The sequence below is a fragment of the Chiloscyllium plagiosum genome, chromosome 15 (assembly GCF_004010195.1).
Source record: "Chiloscyllium plagiosum isolate BGI_BamShark_2017 chromosome 15, ASM401019v2, whole genome shotgun sequence".
NCBI classification, from domain to species: Eukaryota; Metazoa; Chordata; class Chondrichthyes; order Orectolobiformes; family Hemiscylliidae; genus Chiloscyllium; species Chiloscyllium plagiosum.
In genome coordinates, this window is record NC_057724.1 from 38,408,862 (window position 1) to 38,426,681 (window position 17,820).

Consider the following 17,820-nt stretch of genomic DNA (forward strand, 5'->3'; position numbering starts at 1 on the left):
TTTCAATAAGATTGCCTTTCATTCTTCAAAACCCCAATGTGTGAAAACTTAACCTGCTTCACGTTTCCTCATAAGACAAACCTTTTTATCCAGAAATGAACCTGGTGAACCTTCTCTAAACTGTCTTCAATGTAAGTATATCACATGAAACAGGTGACCAAATTTTTATGTAGTAATCCAGGTGTGGTGTAACCAATATTCTAGCAGTTTTTTTCAAGGCTCCCCTACTTTTATCATTTACAAATGTCAATATACTTTCAATTCCTGAATTAAGTGAATTATAGATAGGTTACTCAAAAATGAAAAATTCACTTTGCTATTTTTCAGACCCTTGCAGGACACCACACCCCGCTTTCCGATAGCACGAGGTGCCATAGATTTAAATTGAGAGGTGATAGATGTAGGACAGATGTCAGAGGTAGGTTCTTTACTTAGAGAGTGGTGGTAAGGGGCATGGAATGCCCTGCCTGCAACCGTAGCAGACTCACCAACTTGAAGGGCATTTAAATGGTTATTGGATAAATATATGGATGATAATGGAAGAGTGTAGGTTAGATGGGCTTCAGATTGGTTTCACAGGTTGGCGCAACATCGAGGGCCGAAGGGCCTGTATTGAGCTATAACGTTCTATGTTCTATGTTCTGTTCTCACAAATATTTCTGCTTTGTCTCTAAATTTGAATCCATTCACAACTAGCCCCAACTTCACATGTCCTTTGTTAATACTCCGATTGCAACTTCTTATGAAACCCTGGAGGTGCTGCCACTGCTGTATTATATTCTTTTTTACAAGCTGTCGAAGAAGTTGCATCAATGTCATAATCATTCAAAAAAACCAGCAAAGCATTATCAAAAAGGGGGGAGTCAGTAAACAGTTGTGATTTGGAAGGGAAATAACAAAAATTGAATGGAAGTGGAGTCGTTAAGGGTAATTAATATCATTTATTTTAACTGTAGCCACACCAACAAAGCACCTTCCCATTCACCACTTCCCACGCCTCCGACCTGGTTTCCTCAAGCTTGAACTAGATAAAATTATAGCTGCAATCCTTCTTTCAGAAATGCATTCAATTTTTTTAATGAAATACTCTATGTCTAAATATTTTGCTTTCTCATAATTTGGCAATGGTTCCAGTATCTTTCTCACCCACTGAAATTAATCAATTTACTTCATCAGACAATGGATTAGATCTGTTCTTTTCTTGAAGAAAGGGAGTATGTTGCTGTCCTCCAGTTCTTTGTCATAATTCCTTTCACTTTTGAATTTTCAAATATGGATTCTAGTGACTATGCTATTTCCTTTAATTTCCCTGAGTATTTCTAGATTCAATATCTGAACGTGAAGTTTCATCCTCCTTAGTTTATGTCAGATCTCTTTTCTTTTTATCTTAGCAGTTATAATATCCCCCTTAACTTTTATTATTGTATTTTCCTTTGTCAGTGAAAATTGAGGCAAAATATCCATTCAGTATCCATACTATTTTAATAGCATCTCCAGTGAATTTATGCTGTTCATCCTTTAGTGGCCCTATTCATCTGTTCATTTGCTTTTTGTTAATGAGAAAATAGCTCTGAAAATTTTCATATATTCTTAGATATTTATAATTTCCTGTTTGATCTTTGCTTAACTAATTACCTTCAATAAAAATAAAAGTCAGGAGAGATGTAAAATGCACTGCTAATTTGCTATCATCAATTGCATAAAGTCAAAATAATTCCAATAAAGTCTTATGCGCAATGGAATATGTCACTTGATTATAGCGATATATTTCACTGCAAAAATTGTTACTGGATTGAGCTACCAACACAGGAACCTGCAGGGTTTTTTTTGGCTAAAAAGCACCTTTCTTTATTTAACTATTTTCACCAAGGATCAACCAAATTTCTGTTTGGAGTAAATGTCTGTATTTCTCTGTTAGGCGGTCCATCGGAGGGCAGACTCATACCAGGCGATCAGATTCTAGCCATAAATGATGAGGGCGTCAGCAGTGTCCCGAGGGAAAGAGTCATAGACCTTGTAAGGTAATCTTCTGTTTGTTCAGCCAGTTAATGACAATAACTTATATTCATATAAATGGTCATTTACCTGCAATAATCAGGTCTCTGGGGATAGACACTAAATTATATTGGGTGGAATCTTCCCAGCCCCTGAACAACATGAGCAATGGTGAGAAAGTTGGGAGAATTGCATGAGATCACTAGTCAGGAGATTCCCACCATCAAGATAATAATGTCCCATTTTCCAACTAAGTGTCGAATGGCAAGACAAGATGCTCGTCAGTGAGCAGCTTGAAGTCTATTTGCATGCATTAGCAAGCGTTAGCATCCTCATTATTACATTATCTTGCCTCTTGATATACAGTTTCCCATTCTCCCGCCTGCCAGATATGGATGGCAACAATTCCCAACTTGAAAGTCAAAGCGGTAACCTGGCAACTCCAGCTCACCGCTTGTTCCTCCAGATCTTCAGCCATCACCAAGATCTCAGGGCATGCTCCATGAGCAGTGACATTTAGCCAGTTTTTGGTAAGATCCAGCCCACAATCTCACAATATTTTATCTAATTTTTTGTTAGCTTCAAATTGTATTGTCGAACCTTTGAGACCTTCAATAGCAGCTAGTTTAAAAAAAATCAGTAATAACAAAACAAATGTTTTATCCACTAGACATTGGTGTTGGCAACAATACAATAGTGGGTTGAATGCAGTGGGAAACCACATAAATTTTAGCAGCAGAATTTGTTAGTGGTAATCAAGTTATCCTGAGTTTTCTGACAATTTTGATATACTGACTATAAACATTTACAATTTAAGCTTTGGTTGCACAGCAAAGTTTGTGTTCCTCTGCATGTTAAAACAGCCATTGTTGAGTAGGAATTCACTCTCACTCTCGACTTGAGTTGATTTACCTAAAACTCTGGGACAACATTAGGTATCAGTAGTAGAACAATTTTGAAAAATTGTCACAGCTACTTCAATATGACACTGGCTTGGGTAGTTGGTGTTCTTTGTGATGAGCATGCTGCAAAGTCTGCACTGTACAACTGCCCACGGCAATATGACAGGAGGTTCTACCTTGATTTCCCAGAGATGCAGTGTGTGATGAAGTTCAAATTCATGGGAGGAAAAGTTTATTCATTAGTCATGTCAACGAAGCAGCAAGGTCTGGGAGAATATTCAAAGATGACAGTCACTGTTTTGTTCAGTTTCCGGGCATCTATACCTCACAAGGCATCTACTATCCATTCACTAATGCATGTAGAAGTAATGAACAAAAACATTTCCACTACATAAACATCTCTCAAGTTCAATATGTCTCTGTTTGAAAGACCAATGTTATTTTTAAAAGTGTTGTCTCTCCCAAGAGACCAATCAGTGATCCTATAATCCATCATCATAAAAATGAAAGATTTGTAGTGACATAGTGTTATCACAACCCCAAAGTGTTTTGTATTGAATTAAATACTTTAGAAGTGCAGTCATTGTTCTAACAGGAAATACAACAGCCAGATTGTGCAAGCTGCCTGAATGCAATCATTAACATTTTGTTTACAAAACAGCAATCTGTTTTCATGATATTGATTGAATATTGGCCTGTACTATTGGGATAACAACTCCACTCTTTGTCAGGGGTTTGTTCATATCCACTTGAGGGAACAGTCAAGGACTCAGTTCAATTGTTCATCTGAAGGACAGCACTTTCAACATTGCTGCCTCCGTACTGAACAAAAGGGTTGGATTAGATTTTATGCTCAAATATCTGAAGTGGAACATGAACTGACAACAAGGCTTCTATTTTCATCCATGTCTAAACAAATAGGTGACTACCAGCAAAAGATCATGCCTACCATTCATACTTCCCAAAGGACATATATGATGACCACAATTAAATTTCTAATACCATTAAACACTTCAAAAGGTAAGGAAAGTTACCAAAATTAGAAAATAATTAGGCAAAGCAGGAGCAATTCACATGCCTGAAATACTGGATGAACAATTAATCAGTGAGCATTCTTAGTTATCTAGGCAAAAGTGAGGATTGCAGATGCTAGAAACTAGAGTTTAGGTTAGAGTGGTGCTGGAAAAGCACAGCAGGTCAGGCAGCATCCGAGGAGCAGAAAATCGACATTTCAGGCAAAAGCCCTTCATCAGGAATACTCTTCCTGATGAAGGGCTTTTGCCTGAAACATCAATTTCCCTGCTTCTCGAGTGCTGCCTGACCTGCTGTGCTTTTCCAGCGCCACTCTAACCTAAATTCTATCAATATTTTTGTGCTTTTGAGGAAATGAGAAATAAACACTTGGCTTGCAACATGACTATTCTATGGAAGGTGCACCTGTACAAATACAGTGATGAAACTGTAAATCAAAATAGGCTGAGCATATATTTTGAAGTGCTCAGGCAATATTTCAGCTGGCAGATTAAGCAAATTAGTTACCCAATACTGCAGATGATAAATATAGACAAAGGTCTTGTTGATGTATATTTTGTTCGACAAATCTGGGTGACACAAGTTTCAGTACAGCAGTAGATACCTTATTATCGGACAGCCGCTAAGAGATTCTCAATATCCCCAAAAGTAATTGTGTGTCTACTTATGGTGACACTTCTCCACAAATCTCTGCTCAACACACAAAGGCAGTACTTTTTATAGGAATAATACAAAAGGTTGATTGCCGTTACATTGTTTAAGATGGACAATTATAATTTTACAAGGCCCAGTGAATGTTGATGTCCTGTGATAACGAGTGAATGGATTACAGGGACTGATTATTGGCTTCTTTATGATCATGTGTTGATGGGAAGAGATTAAAACAGAAGGGTTTTGCCTGTTCTCAATGGCAGATTCACATACCTATGTTAATATGGAGGAGAAGCAAGGTAATGGGAGCAGGAGGCAGTTTAACAGGGTTGTAGCCAAGACTATCAATCTTGTCTGGGGAGGACAAATACCTTTGTCTGAGGCTGCAGAGGAATCCACATGTGTGGCTCCAATGGATTCCTTCTCTAGGATTCAGTCAGCCTCCTCCCAACTGAGAATTTCTGCCTATTCTGTAAGAGGACAGACATGCAATTGATACTGCAGTGAGTCTCTTTGGCAGTGGAATGTTTAACCCTTGAGTCTCCAGTATGCCTTGGAAGAGAAGTAAAACCTGGAAGTGAATCCCTCGTGGCTTTCTAACTTCCTCAGTAGGGACTTAACTGAAGAACAACAATGCAAGATCAAGAAAATGAAGGTGCAATACGTGCAAGTAGCCAGCAACAAAAGTTCATTTATAAGGTCTTACAGGATACGCCAGATTGAGGGATAAAGTTTGCAATAAACATAAGGACATGCGGAATGAAAAGAACAAGATATGTTCTATTTGAGCTAGCAACTTTCGTAATCTTGCAAGAAGTCATCACATCCAATGAAGTGAATTGATACAAGATCAGAAATATCTGGAAAAACCCAGCAGTCTGGCAGTATCAATAGAGAGAAAGCAGTTGATGTTTCGGGTTTGATGTGTGGTCACTATTGTAATATCACAAACATAATAGCCATTTTTTAAAACCTCATTCATGGCTTTTAGGTTTCACTGGCTAGACCAGCATTTATTATCTATCCCTAGTTGCCTTTGAGAATGTGCTGGTGAGCATGAATTGATTCAGTCCACAGTACCATTAGGGAGGGAGCTCCTTGGCCAATGACACTAAAGGGATGGTGGTATATTTCGAACTCAGGATGTTAAATGGGTCAGAGAGGAACCTGCTGTGAGAAACAAAAGCTCACTCACTTCAATAATTTCAGTCCGAGACCAAAAATCTGAACTAGTAGTGCCGCTTTATTTGTACACTTGCAAGTGGGTGCAATGTCTAATGCCAGGTAAGACAATGACAAATGCACATCAAATCCAACAAACTCTCGAAATTTATACAGTTTGAATCCCCATATTTTTTCTTATTCCATTGTTCGACCCTCCTCCGCTTACGTCACTCATTTCCTTAAGACTGATCCCACAACTTCTGTTTATCCGGCCTTGTCAGTGACAAATGCCTTTCTCTGGCTCCCATAAGGTTGTTTGACGTCATCCCATCCTTTGCTTACCATTATCTACTCCCTCCATCTGCGCTGCCCCTCACAGCATCTTATCACTAAGCCCTTTTAATTGGGGTTTGTTCCTGTGTCTCTGTACAAGTGGGAAACCTACTGTTTATAAACGCCTTTTTTCACTGCAGTTGATGGTGTTCCTGTATATCTGCTGCACTGTCCTTCTTGATGGTAGTTGTCATATCTTTGGAAGGTGTGCTCTGAGGAATTTTGGTGAATTTCTGCAGTACAACTTGGAGATGGTACACATTGCTGCTATAGTGGTAGAGGGATTGAATGTTTGTGGATATAGTGCTAATCAAGCAGATTGGATGTTGTCAGGCTTCTTGAGTGTTTTTGGAGCTGCACTCATCCAGGCAAGTGAGGAGTATTCCATAAAACTCCTGACTTGTGTCTTGTAGATAGAGAACAGGTTGGGGTATCAGGACATGTGTTGCCATTGCAGCATTTCTAGCCTCTGGCCTGGTTCAGTTTCTGGTCAATAGTAACACCCAGGAGCATGATAATGGAGAATTCAGTGAATGTCAAGGGGAAGTGGTTAGAATTTCTGTTGTTGGAGATAGTTACTAGCTGGCACTTGTATGGCATGAATGTTACTTGCTACTTATCAGCTCAAACATGGGTATTGTCCAAATTTAGACATGGATTGTTACAGTATCTGATTAGTCATAAATTTGTTGAATATTGTGCAATCATCAGCAAATATCCCCACTTCTGATCATATGATGGATGGAAGGTCAGTGACAAAGCAGCTGAAGAAGTTTGGACCTACGACACTACCCTGAGGAACTCCTGCAGACATGTCCTAAAGCTGAGGGGACAGACATCCAAAAACCATCTTTCTTTATGCCAGGTATGACTCCACATAGCGAAGTGTTTTCCTCCTTATTCCCATTGATTCTAGTTTTGCAAGGGCTTCTTGATGCCACACTCAGTCACATGTGGTTTTGATGTCAAGGGCAACCACTCACACCTTAGTTCTGGAGTTTGGATCTTCTGTCCATATTTAAACCAAGGCTGTAATGAGATCAGGAGCTGTGTGGTCCTGGTGGAACTCAAATTAAGCATCAGTGAGCAGGTTATTACTGAGCAGATTATTACTGAGCAGGTGCTGCTTGATAGCACTATTGAGTGCACCTTCCATCACTTTACTGATGATCAAGAGTAAACAGATGGGGCAGTAATTGGCCAGGTTAACTTTGTTCTGCTTTTTATCTACAGGACATTATTGGCAATTTATCACATTGTCAGGCAGATGCCAGCGCTGTAACTGTATTGGAGCAGCTTGTCTCGTGGAACGGCAAGTTCTGGAGCACAAGTCTTTGATTCTATTGCCGGAAGGTTGTCAAGGCCCATAGTATTTGCAGTATCCAGTGCCTCCAGCTGTTCTTTAATGTCACATTGAGTGAATCAAATTGGCTGAAATTTGGCACCTGCCATGCTGCGGGTTTTCAGGTGAGGCCAAATGGATCTACTCAGCAAATGCTTCATCCTGATATTTTGTACTGATGATCAGAGTCCCACATTATTAAGGATGATAATATTTCTGGAGCCTCCTCCTCTACAGAGTTGTTCAATTGTGCACGATTATTCTTAACTGAATGTGGCAGCACTGCAGATTCTAAATCTGCTCCTTTGGTTGTGGAGTCACTTAGCTATGTCTAACACTGACAGCTGATTCTGCCATTTGGCAGACCACTAATCGTGTTTTGTAGCTTCATTTGTAAATATGCTTAGTGATACTCCTAACATGCTCTCCTGCACTCTTTTTGAACCAGTGTTAATCCATTGGCTTGATGGTAATAATAGAGCAGGGGATTTGCCAGGCCATGAAGTTTCAGATTATGTTGGAGTATAATTCTGGTGCTACTGATAGCCCACAGCATCTCATAGATGCCCAGTCTTGAGTGTTTAGATCTTTTCTAAGTCATTTAGCATGGTGATGGTGCTATACAGCACAACTGATGATATTTTCAAAGTGAAGTGGGACTTTGTCACCACAGATGCTGGTCACTCTTACCGATACTGTCATAGATGCATCTACAGCAGGCAGATTCTTGAAGGTGAGGATAAGTATGTTTTTCAATTTTGTTGGTTCCCTCACCATCTACCAGAAACCAACTCTAGCAGTAATGTCCAACAGTACTTGACCACTACTCAGTCAATAATGGTGCTGCTGAGCCATTTTTGGTGGCAGGTATTGAAGTACTTGACCCAAAATACATTCATGCGACCTTGCCACCCTCAGCGCTTATCAATGTGCTGTACAACAGTAGTGTTTTTTCAGTTGAGGGCCAGGGTGCAGGACAGTATATGGTAATCATCAGGAGGTTCCTATTTGCCCATTATGACCTGATAGCACAAGACTTCATGAGGTCTTGAGTCTAGGTTGATGACTCCCAGGACAACTCTCTCATGATTGTATAGTACTATGCTTCCACCTATAAGAGACAGGAGCAGAAGTAGACCATTCAGGCCACCGAGTCTGCTCCACCATTCAATGAAATCATGGCTGATCTGATAATCCTCAACTCCAATTTCCTGTCTTCTCATCATAACCCTTGATTCCCCTAATGATTAAAAATCTCTCTCTTAATGAATATACTTAATGACTCAGTCTCAACAGCCCTCTGTACTAAAGAATTCCACAGATGCACAACCCTCTGAGAGAAGAAATTCCTCCTCATCCCTGTCTTAAATGTGCAACCCCTTTTTCAGAGACTATGCTTTCTGGTCTTAGACTCTCCCACCTGTGCCCTGCCAGTGAGGATGGTTTGAATGTTGTCTGTGACATTGTCTGTAAGGAATGATTCCATGATAATGACTATATCAGTTTGTTTCCTGACTAATCAGTGAGACAGCTCTCCGAATTTTAGCACTAGCCCCCACATGTTAGTAAGGAGAACTTTGCAGGGTTCAGAGTTTGCCGTTGCTATTTCTAGTACTCAATGTCATGTGGTAGGACCACCTACTATGTTGCCCATCCATTTTCATATATTTTTTGTTGTAGTGATTTCATAGAGCAATTAAGAGTCAACCACATTGGATTGGGTTTGGAGTCATATGTATGCTTGACCAAGAAAGATACCAGATTCCTTTCCTTAAAGGGCTGAGCAGACCAACAATGACAATGACAATCAACAATGGATTAACAGTCATCATTAGAATCGAATGCCAGGTTTTTATTGACTTCAAGTTCTATCATAGTAGGATTCAAACCCAAGGCCTCAGAATATTATCTAGGTCTCTGCATTACTTGATCAGTGGGAATACCATCACCTCCCTCTGAAATTTGTTCACAAAAATCCCTTGCAAACAGCATTCTGATACTTTCTACTAGACAATCTCTTCTGGTAATGCTAATTAAGGAATAAATATTAATTATAATATATGCTTTTCTTACATCAGATCTTTTACATCCAGCTGAGAGACAAAATGAGTTTCAGTTCACTATTTTAATAAGAAAAGAGCCTCAAACAGTACAGTACACCCTCAACACTGCACTTCAGTGCCAGCCTAGATTTCTGTGCTCAAGTTAGGTGGATCAGTGGCAAGTAATGTGCATGTCATGCAATTGCCAACCAATAGACATCTACAAAGGAAACTCTAATCATTGTCCCTAGTCTTTTAATTGCATTACTATTACTGAATCCTGCATTATTAACATCCTGGAGGTTGCCTTTGGGCAGAAAATAAACTAAAGTAGCTATGAAAATACTGTGGTTACAAGAGAGCGTCAGAGGTTAGGAATAGTGATGTGTGCCATCTCCAAGAATGCACTTCAGTAACTCACCCTAGCTCCGCTTCCGGCACCTTTCAAAACTGTGATCTTCTGCTTCTTGAAGGACAAGGGCAGTAGATTCATTGGAAGACCACCAAGCCACTCACCATCCTGATTTGGAACTATATTGCCATTCCTTCACAATGACTAGATTAAATTCCTGGAACTCCTTTCTAACAGCATTGGAAATGTCCCTCCATCCCGTGACTACAGTGGTTCCAAACGACTGCTCATCACCACCTTCTGCAGGGCATTGAGGGAAAGAAATAAATGCTGGCCCAGTAAGCAATGTCCACACCCCACGAATAACATGTTCTTACAAATATCTATGGAACGGTGTCTGAACAGATAATCTTCCAAATCATATGGACTTGAAATGTTAACTTTCTTGTTTTCTCCACAGATGTTTCTCGACCTGCTGAGTTATTTCTAGCTCTTTCTTTTCTTATTTCTTATTTCCAGCACTCTTGATATTTGGCTTTTGTTACTTATTCATTTATCTTATGGCATGGATATCAAATATTAAGCATCTGTCTTAGCATCCACATTTCAAAGGTTTTTCTACCTCTACAGGTTTTTACTATTGGATTTTTGAAGGATGCAGGAAAGTGGATAGAATATAACATTTTTATGAGTATTTCCCTGTTATATACTTTAGTTTTCTCATTGTTAACACATCCATTATCTTCATGAAATTATTTTTGGCCATCTCAGTTCTTCTTTGACATTGGAATCTACCCATTATCTCCTGTTATCATTTGTTCTAAATACACAAATGTATCTATTTATTCCAGTGTGGCATCATCCATTTTGATCTTCACTCCAGCTGCTTCCAATTATTTATTTATTTTAACTACCATTGTTTCTGTCTTTTTGATGTTCATACTGAATCCATATTTAATAATGTTTATTTTACTTCATTCACAACATATTGTAAGGCATTTCTTCAGGGTCACTGCTAGGTTTTCTATGGTGGCTCAGTGGTTAGAACTTCTGCCTCACAGCACCAGGGACCTGGGTTTGATTCTGTCCTCGGACTGCCAGTGTGGAGTTAACACGCTCTGCCTGTGTCTGCATGAGTTTCTGCCAGGTGCTCTGGTTTCCTCCCACCATTGAAAGATGTGCAAGTTAGATGGATTGGCCATGCTTAATTATCCACAGTGTTCAGGAATGTGTATCTTAGGTTTGTTAACCATGGAAAATGTGATACAGGGATAAAATAGGGGTATGGGTCTGGTTGGGTTGCTCTTTGAAGGGTTTATAGAGTCATAGAGATGTACAGCACGGAAACAGACTTTTCAGTCCAACTCATCCATGCCGACCAGATTCCTAACCTAATCTAGTTTGCCAGAACTTGGCCTATATCCCTCTAAATCCATCCTATTCATATATCCATACAGATGCCTTTTAAATGTTGTAATTGTAACAGCCTCCACCACTTCCTCTGGCAGCTCATTCCAGGGTTGGTGAGGACTTGTTGTGCCAAAGGGCCTGTTTCCACACTGTAGGGATTTTGCTGGCCCCCAAGATAAGCCTTTACCATCAATTCTATACTTGCTGCCCGCCCCAAAAATAATTTGCATAATCAATGCCTAAAATACTAAAAGAAGGTCTCGATAACTTACACTTATTCTGCAACCTCCTGTACTCGCAGTCCTCAATCTCAGCAGTCTCTAATCAGGACTTTCGGGCTTTTGCCCGAAACGTCGATTTTCCTGTTCCTTGGATGCTGCCTGACCGGCTGTGCATTTCCAGCACCATTCTAATGTAGACTTTGATTTCCAGCATCTGCAGTCCTCACTTTTGCCTAGTTGATTTTAACCTTACTGCAAATCCTCTTGCAAGGATGCCTACCTTGAAGAAGTTCTCCTCCTCTCTCCAGTTCCCACATATACCCAATAATCATTCATCCCCTTGTTAATCAAGAACCTATCAACTGTTGCTCCTTGTTAAAGTGTTCAAATGTAGTGTCAGTTAACCATTTACATACATACATTTTTCATTCTGAACACAATGATTTTACATTGATAGTTTCTCCAGTTCCACATATCCAATGTCTTTTGGTCTGTATTAATCAATGGAACTTGACAATAGACTTTTAATAGGTCATTTTTTTGTAACAAATTATGTGTACAATTTTCTAATTGTATAATCAGAAGTGAAACCACCTTTGTTACAGTGTTGACATTGCAGGAAACAATAGCTTGCTTTTGTGATTCATTTGGTTACAGCACCGTCACAATAGGTGAATTCAGGTTACCATAACCTAGTCCAATAATGCAATTGTCCAACACATTCTTAATCTCTTTCCTCATGTAAATTAATTTCTTTGGGTTGAGTCTGTAAGAATGTTGTTTTATGGTTAACACATTCCCTGCATTAACATCATGTACCACAAAAGACATTTGTCGTTGCCTATTTAGACATATTGATTCATAAATCTAATACATATTATAAGTAACTTTGACAGTTTTCTGAAAAATGGCATAATATTTCTCCAAACTTTTTAAGCACCTTATCTTATCCAGTGTAATTCTTGAAGAGTCAACTTTAACATTTTCAATTTCTGATTCATTCTCAAACTGTTCTGTAACTTATATTTCATTCCTTATTTATTTTACTCTGTGTAGATATTTAATTATTGACTATCCTCCTTGTCACAATATTGTTTTAAAAAATTAAAATGACACAATTTTTTTCTCTCTCTCTGGAGTACTTACTATGTAACGTATATTTCTGGTCTTATTTAATGATTTGATAGGAGTCAATAAATCTTGCTTATAACTGTCCACAGAATCACGTAATAATACCAACACCTTATCTTTAGCAACAAATTTCTGAAGGTTGACCATTTAATCAAATGAACTGAATCCAGTGGACTCATGATGGGTCTTCTCTAATGGCAAACCGTAACAAGGGAATTTCTTTATTCCAGTCATTAGGCATTCCTGACAATGAGCTCTCAACACAGCCTTTAAAGTTTGATGCCATTTTTGTAATTTTCCTTGAGATTGTGGCTGAAGATTTTAAATTGATTAATTCCCAAATGATTTATTGTTTCTTTGAATACTTGTGACATAAATTTTAAATCTTGATTTGACTGCATTTCTTTTAAGTAATACATGTCTGTAAAAAAAAATTTGAGTAAAGTTTTCTGTTTACTCTTGCAGCAAATTACCTCAATGGCTCTGCATCTGGTTACCTTGCCATAATTGTCAAAAGATACTGGTTCTCACTCTAAGTATTTTGTAGGCATCCCAGACATTATATTCAGACAATGCTAAATGACTTTTTAAAAACTGATATCGGAATTAAAGGTGCAGATTAAATTTATAGTTAGAGTTTCCCATTATCTAATCCATATGCTTGTCAAACAAAGTTTTGCTATATCTTTATATAATCCTGACCAATACAAGTTTAGTATTTCAGCTAGTGTTTTCCTAATACCTAAATGGCCTGCTGTTAAGATTTTATGAACCCCTTCTAAAATTTCAGTACAATATTTACCTGGGGTACCACTGCCCATTCCTCGATGGTTGGTAGCTCATCTCCATTTCCTTGTTAGCGTTTTAAATAATAATACACAAGTTTTGATATTGATACAACCTTTGAATAGGAGAAAGTGAGGACTGCAGATGCTGGAGATCAGAGCTGAAAAATGTGTTGCTGGAAAAGCGCAGCAGGTCAGGCAGCATCAAAGGAGCAGAAGAATCGATGTTTCGGGCATAAGCCCTTCTTCAGGAATCAACCTTTGAATAGTCTGTCTGATGGATCCTGAATTGAGAGATTCTATCTGTTGCAATTCTAGCAATGAAATGGCAGATGGTATGCAATATGTGAATATGAGGTTATCTACTTTGGTAGGAAGAATAGAGTTATAGACTATTTTTGAAATGGGAAAATGCTTCAGAAATTTGAACACAAAGAGACTTAGGAGTCCTAGTTTAGGATTCTCTTAAAGTTAACACGCAAGTTCAATTGGCAGTTAGGAAGGCAAATGCAATGTTATCATTCATTTCAAGAGGCTAGAATACAAATGCAGTGATGTACTGCTAAAGCAATATCAGGCTCTGCTCAGACCACATTTGGAATATTGTGAGCAGTTTTGGGCCCTCTTTCTAAGGAAGGATGTGTTAGCATTAGACAGGGTCCAGAGCAGGTTTACAAGAATGACCCCAGGCATGAAGGGCTCTTCATTTGAGGAGTGATTAAAGTATCTGGGTCTGTACTTGATGGAGTTTATAAGGATAAGGAGGTTGATCTTGTTGAAACTCACAGAATACTGAGAGGCCTGGATAAAGTGGACATGGAGAAGATGTTTTCACTAGTAGGAGAGACTAGGACTTGAGGGCACAACCTCAGAGTGAAGTGACGACTCTTTAGAACTGAGATGAGGAGGAATTTATTTAGCCAGAATGTGGAACTCATTGCCGCAGAAGGCTTGGATTCCAAATCATTTATAGACAGAGATAGATAGGTGGTCATTCCCCAAGATAAAATCAATTCCTTCTATAAGGATTTTTTGTAACACTCTGACTATAATTTTTCCATTTGGTAGGTCACACTTAAATATACCTCTATATAATGGGACTAGTTTGTAACCTCCATGTATACCTTCAATCAATAACTTTCCTTCATGAACCTCTCTGGAAGACATTTTGTAATATCAGATACATCAGCAATGGGCTCCAGTGTCTCTCAACATCTTTATTGCTTTACCTCCTTCATTAGGAAATACTTCTCCTTTTGAAATATTCTAAACTTCCACAAGTCCAAATCTCTTTATCAATAATGAAAGAATAATTTTCTTAACTCTCCTGAGTCATTTCTTCCTGCCTAACATATTCTAAGAGAATACGTTTCACTTGTACAATGGCTATAATTTTAATACCCAATTTCTTTCCTGATACACCATTTTCTGTGTATTCTTTAGGCATTCCTATTACTGCAATAGTTTTCTTGATGTCTCCTTTGTATTCTGGCTTTTCTCCTTACTATTCTGGCATATCTCTGATAGCTTCTTCCAATTTCCTTGTTAATTCCCATATGATCATCTCCCCACATATTACAATGTGTCTAAGATATCATGGGGATCTGCCAGAACTGCTATTTCTCAGCTGCTTCTTTGATGCTTGTCTAAATTAGCTTGAAGGTTTACTGGACTACAATTTCAGAATTCTTCCATAATCATAATTTCCTTCATGCTCTTGAAATGTTTTTCTAACTACAGTGATCAAACTCCTGATACCATGCTATTTATCTTTTTTCTTGAAGTTTCTATGTATGTATTTCTTTCTCAAAGTCCTGAATTTAATTGATAAACTTCAGGAACAAGCTCATGAGCATTCAGTATCATTCTTTTAACAGTTACATAATTTGCAGATTGTTCTTTTGATAAACTGATAAACATATTGATAGTTTTAGTGGTTAAAATATTCTGTAACATTTAAGTACAAACACCTTTTGGCCACTTCTTCTTCCCAGCCACCTTTTCAAAAGGGATGAAATATCTTTCAACTTCATCCTCTGTAAAATTAGGCACTAAACAGAGATTAAAATCTCTCACTGAAATTGGAATCAATCCCTGAACCTCTTCTTTCTTTATTCTAAACTTTTCTCTGTTGTGGTCATCAAGCTTTTTAACTGTTTTTTTCTTTCCATTTCTATTAGTTTTCCTCTCTCCTCACTCTCCAATCAAAACTTTTCATTTAATATCTTGCCTTTCTCTTGGATCTTTTCTTCTCATTCAAGTTTTCTTTTTTGTTCTCAAAATTAAGGTTGTTTCTTTCATTTCCAACTGAATCTTAGCCAATTCTAGTGAAGGCATCAATTTCATGCCTCGATCATTTTAATTCTAAATGTTGGGTAATCACTTTAAGCATCTCATCTTTATGGGATCCTGTTTCTATTTCTACCTTTAATTCAACTGCTTACTCTCTCAATGTAGATTAGTCAAGGATTTCAAATACTCAACAGTTATATGTTCACAGAACTGAAGTCAAAACTCTTAAGTTTTTAAAATCCAGATTTCCAAATTATAATAATTTATATTATACCTCTGTCACAAAGACCCTTGCTTGCTGATTGTCTCTTCATGGGTTTTATACTCTCTTGGTTCTCTGGAGTGTGGAATTTCTGCATTTGCAATCTTAGAGACTGTACTGACTTACTAGGTTGCTACTGTCTGAGCCCTAGCATTCCTAATGTACGATTATCCCAGAGTAAGGGTCTCTCACTCTCTTCAGTATTGTAAAGCCTTCATTTACCCTTAGGTATATATGTTACTGAATGCAGCTCTCTGGTACAGCATTTTTTCTCCTATTCCATCACATGCATCTCTCTACTGTTTTCATGCTCCAGTGATGTCAGAGTTAGCATAATCACTTATCTTCTAGGATAAACTAGAACTATGGGATACACTTTGAATAAAGAGTCTCCCATTTCAGATGGAGGTGAAAAAGCAATGAATTTTCAGAACTCTTTCCCAGAGAGCAGTGGAGGCAGGGTTATTAAATACATTAACATAGAAGTAGATTGACTCCCTTGTTAGTCAAGAACCTGTCATTATTAAGAGCTGGCAGAAATTGAGGTCACAACCAGAACAGCTGTGATCATATTGAATGGCAAAGCAGATTAGAGGGGCCGAATGTCCTATTCATCCCCTTACGTCATTTGTCTATACGTTCATATATAGTTATGATGTGGAGGTGCCAGTGGTGAACTGGGGTGGACAACGTCAGACGTCAGATGACACCAAGTTAACAAACAAAGGGGCAGTGCTCCAAAAGCTTGTGAGTTCAAATAAATCTGTTGGACTATAATCTGGTGTCTTCTGACTTCTGATCATATATAGTTCGCAGCATGATCTGATTTTGTTTTATCTTTCATGTTGAATGATCACATTTGAATGGGTTCATTCTTTCCCAAGTTAATGTATACATTTCTCATTGGCTTTTATCTTGTAAAGATGCTCATCCATAAATGAATCAAACAAACTAGGTATTCTACAAACTTCATCATGTCCCCATTACAGAATTCCACAAAAGGCTAGATTTTGAAAACAAGAACTCTCACTAAAGCAATCAATTATTCTCAGATTTTTCATCAATATTTTTGCTTGTTTGATGAGATACATATTTTCTTCATCAATGTTTCTTTTGTTTTTGCAATCACAGTTCAAGTTTTTTCCAGTTTGGAAATTCTCCAAATACCCATTGCCCCTCTCACTGTTAGAATTACAGGCATGTTTTTCCAATCTTATATCAGAAAAAAGGGATGATGCATTACTACTGAAGAGTTTGCAATGAAGCAAAGCATTAAGTCCTTTAATGATGGTGCATTTTGATTCCACGCACCAATATTGTTTTATGATGATTTGTAGAGTGATCTTTAGGAAAGTTGAACTTACTTGAATTGTTCTGGCCCAAGTTGCACCAAGATTTCTCCTAAACAATCACCACATTTGGACAAGTAGCAAGGTCACCTTGGTTTGAACTGGTCATATTGACAGAAAGCTCACTTCCATTCAAAGTTTGATGTTCTTGGTTGACTTCTTCATCTAATTCACCATCTACATTTAGATGTCCCTCAAACTCAAATTCAACTTGTGAAACTAAAACTATCATCTCAGTTTCGGTCTTTGCAGGTTGATCCTTTGAGCTACAATCTAACGTGTATTAACTTTGAGTTCAACACTTGCAGCAGAACAGATTTCCCCACTGCAATTAACCCAATTACCTACAATTTTATTCTCTAAGGTGATTAGGCACAAGGCTAGCTGATTGGGCTTGCAATGATAAGGCCCGAGGGACCGCAATAGCCAAAATCAGATTCAAGAAGTACAGCCTCAATACTGCAAGAAAGAAAACTTTTAACATCAGAGGGCAGAAAACATTTTATATAGGAGAGTAGGGATAGTGGCATAGGGGTAATGTCAATGGACTAGTAATT

At 38.2% G+C, this 17,820-nt stretch overlaps 1 protein-coding gene across 1 annotated transcript in view; it reads left to right on the forward strand.

Moving 5' to 3' along the window:
• The window catches only part of frmpd3 (FERM and PDZ domain containing 3), a 532,412-nt gene that overhangs the window by 336,539 nt on the left and 178,053 nt on the right, over positions 1-17,820 (forward strand). The window contains exon 6 of the mRNA XM_043705300.1: positions 1,919-2,021. Within this exon, the coding sequence (XP_043561235.1) occupies positions 1,919-2,021 (103 nt within the window). The remainder of the gene's footprint in view (positions 1-1,918; positions 2,022-17,820) is intronic.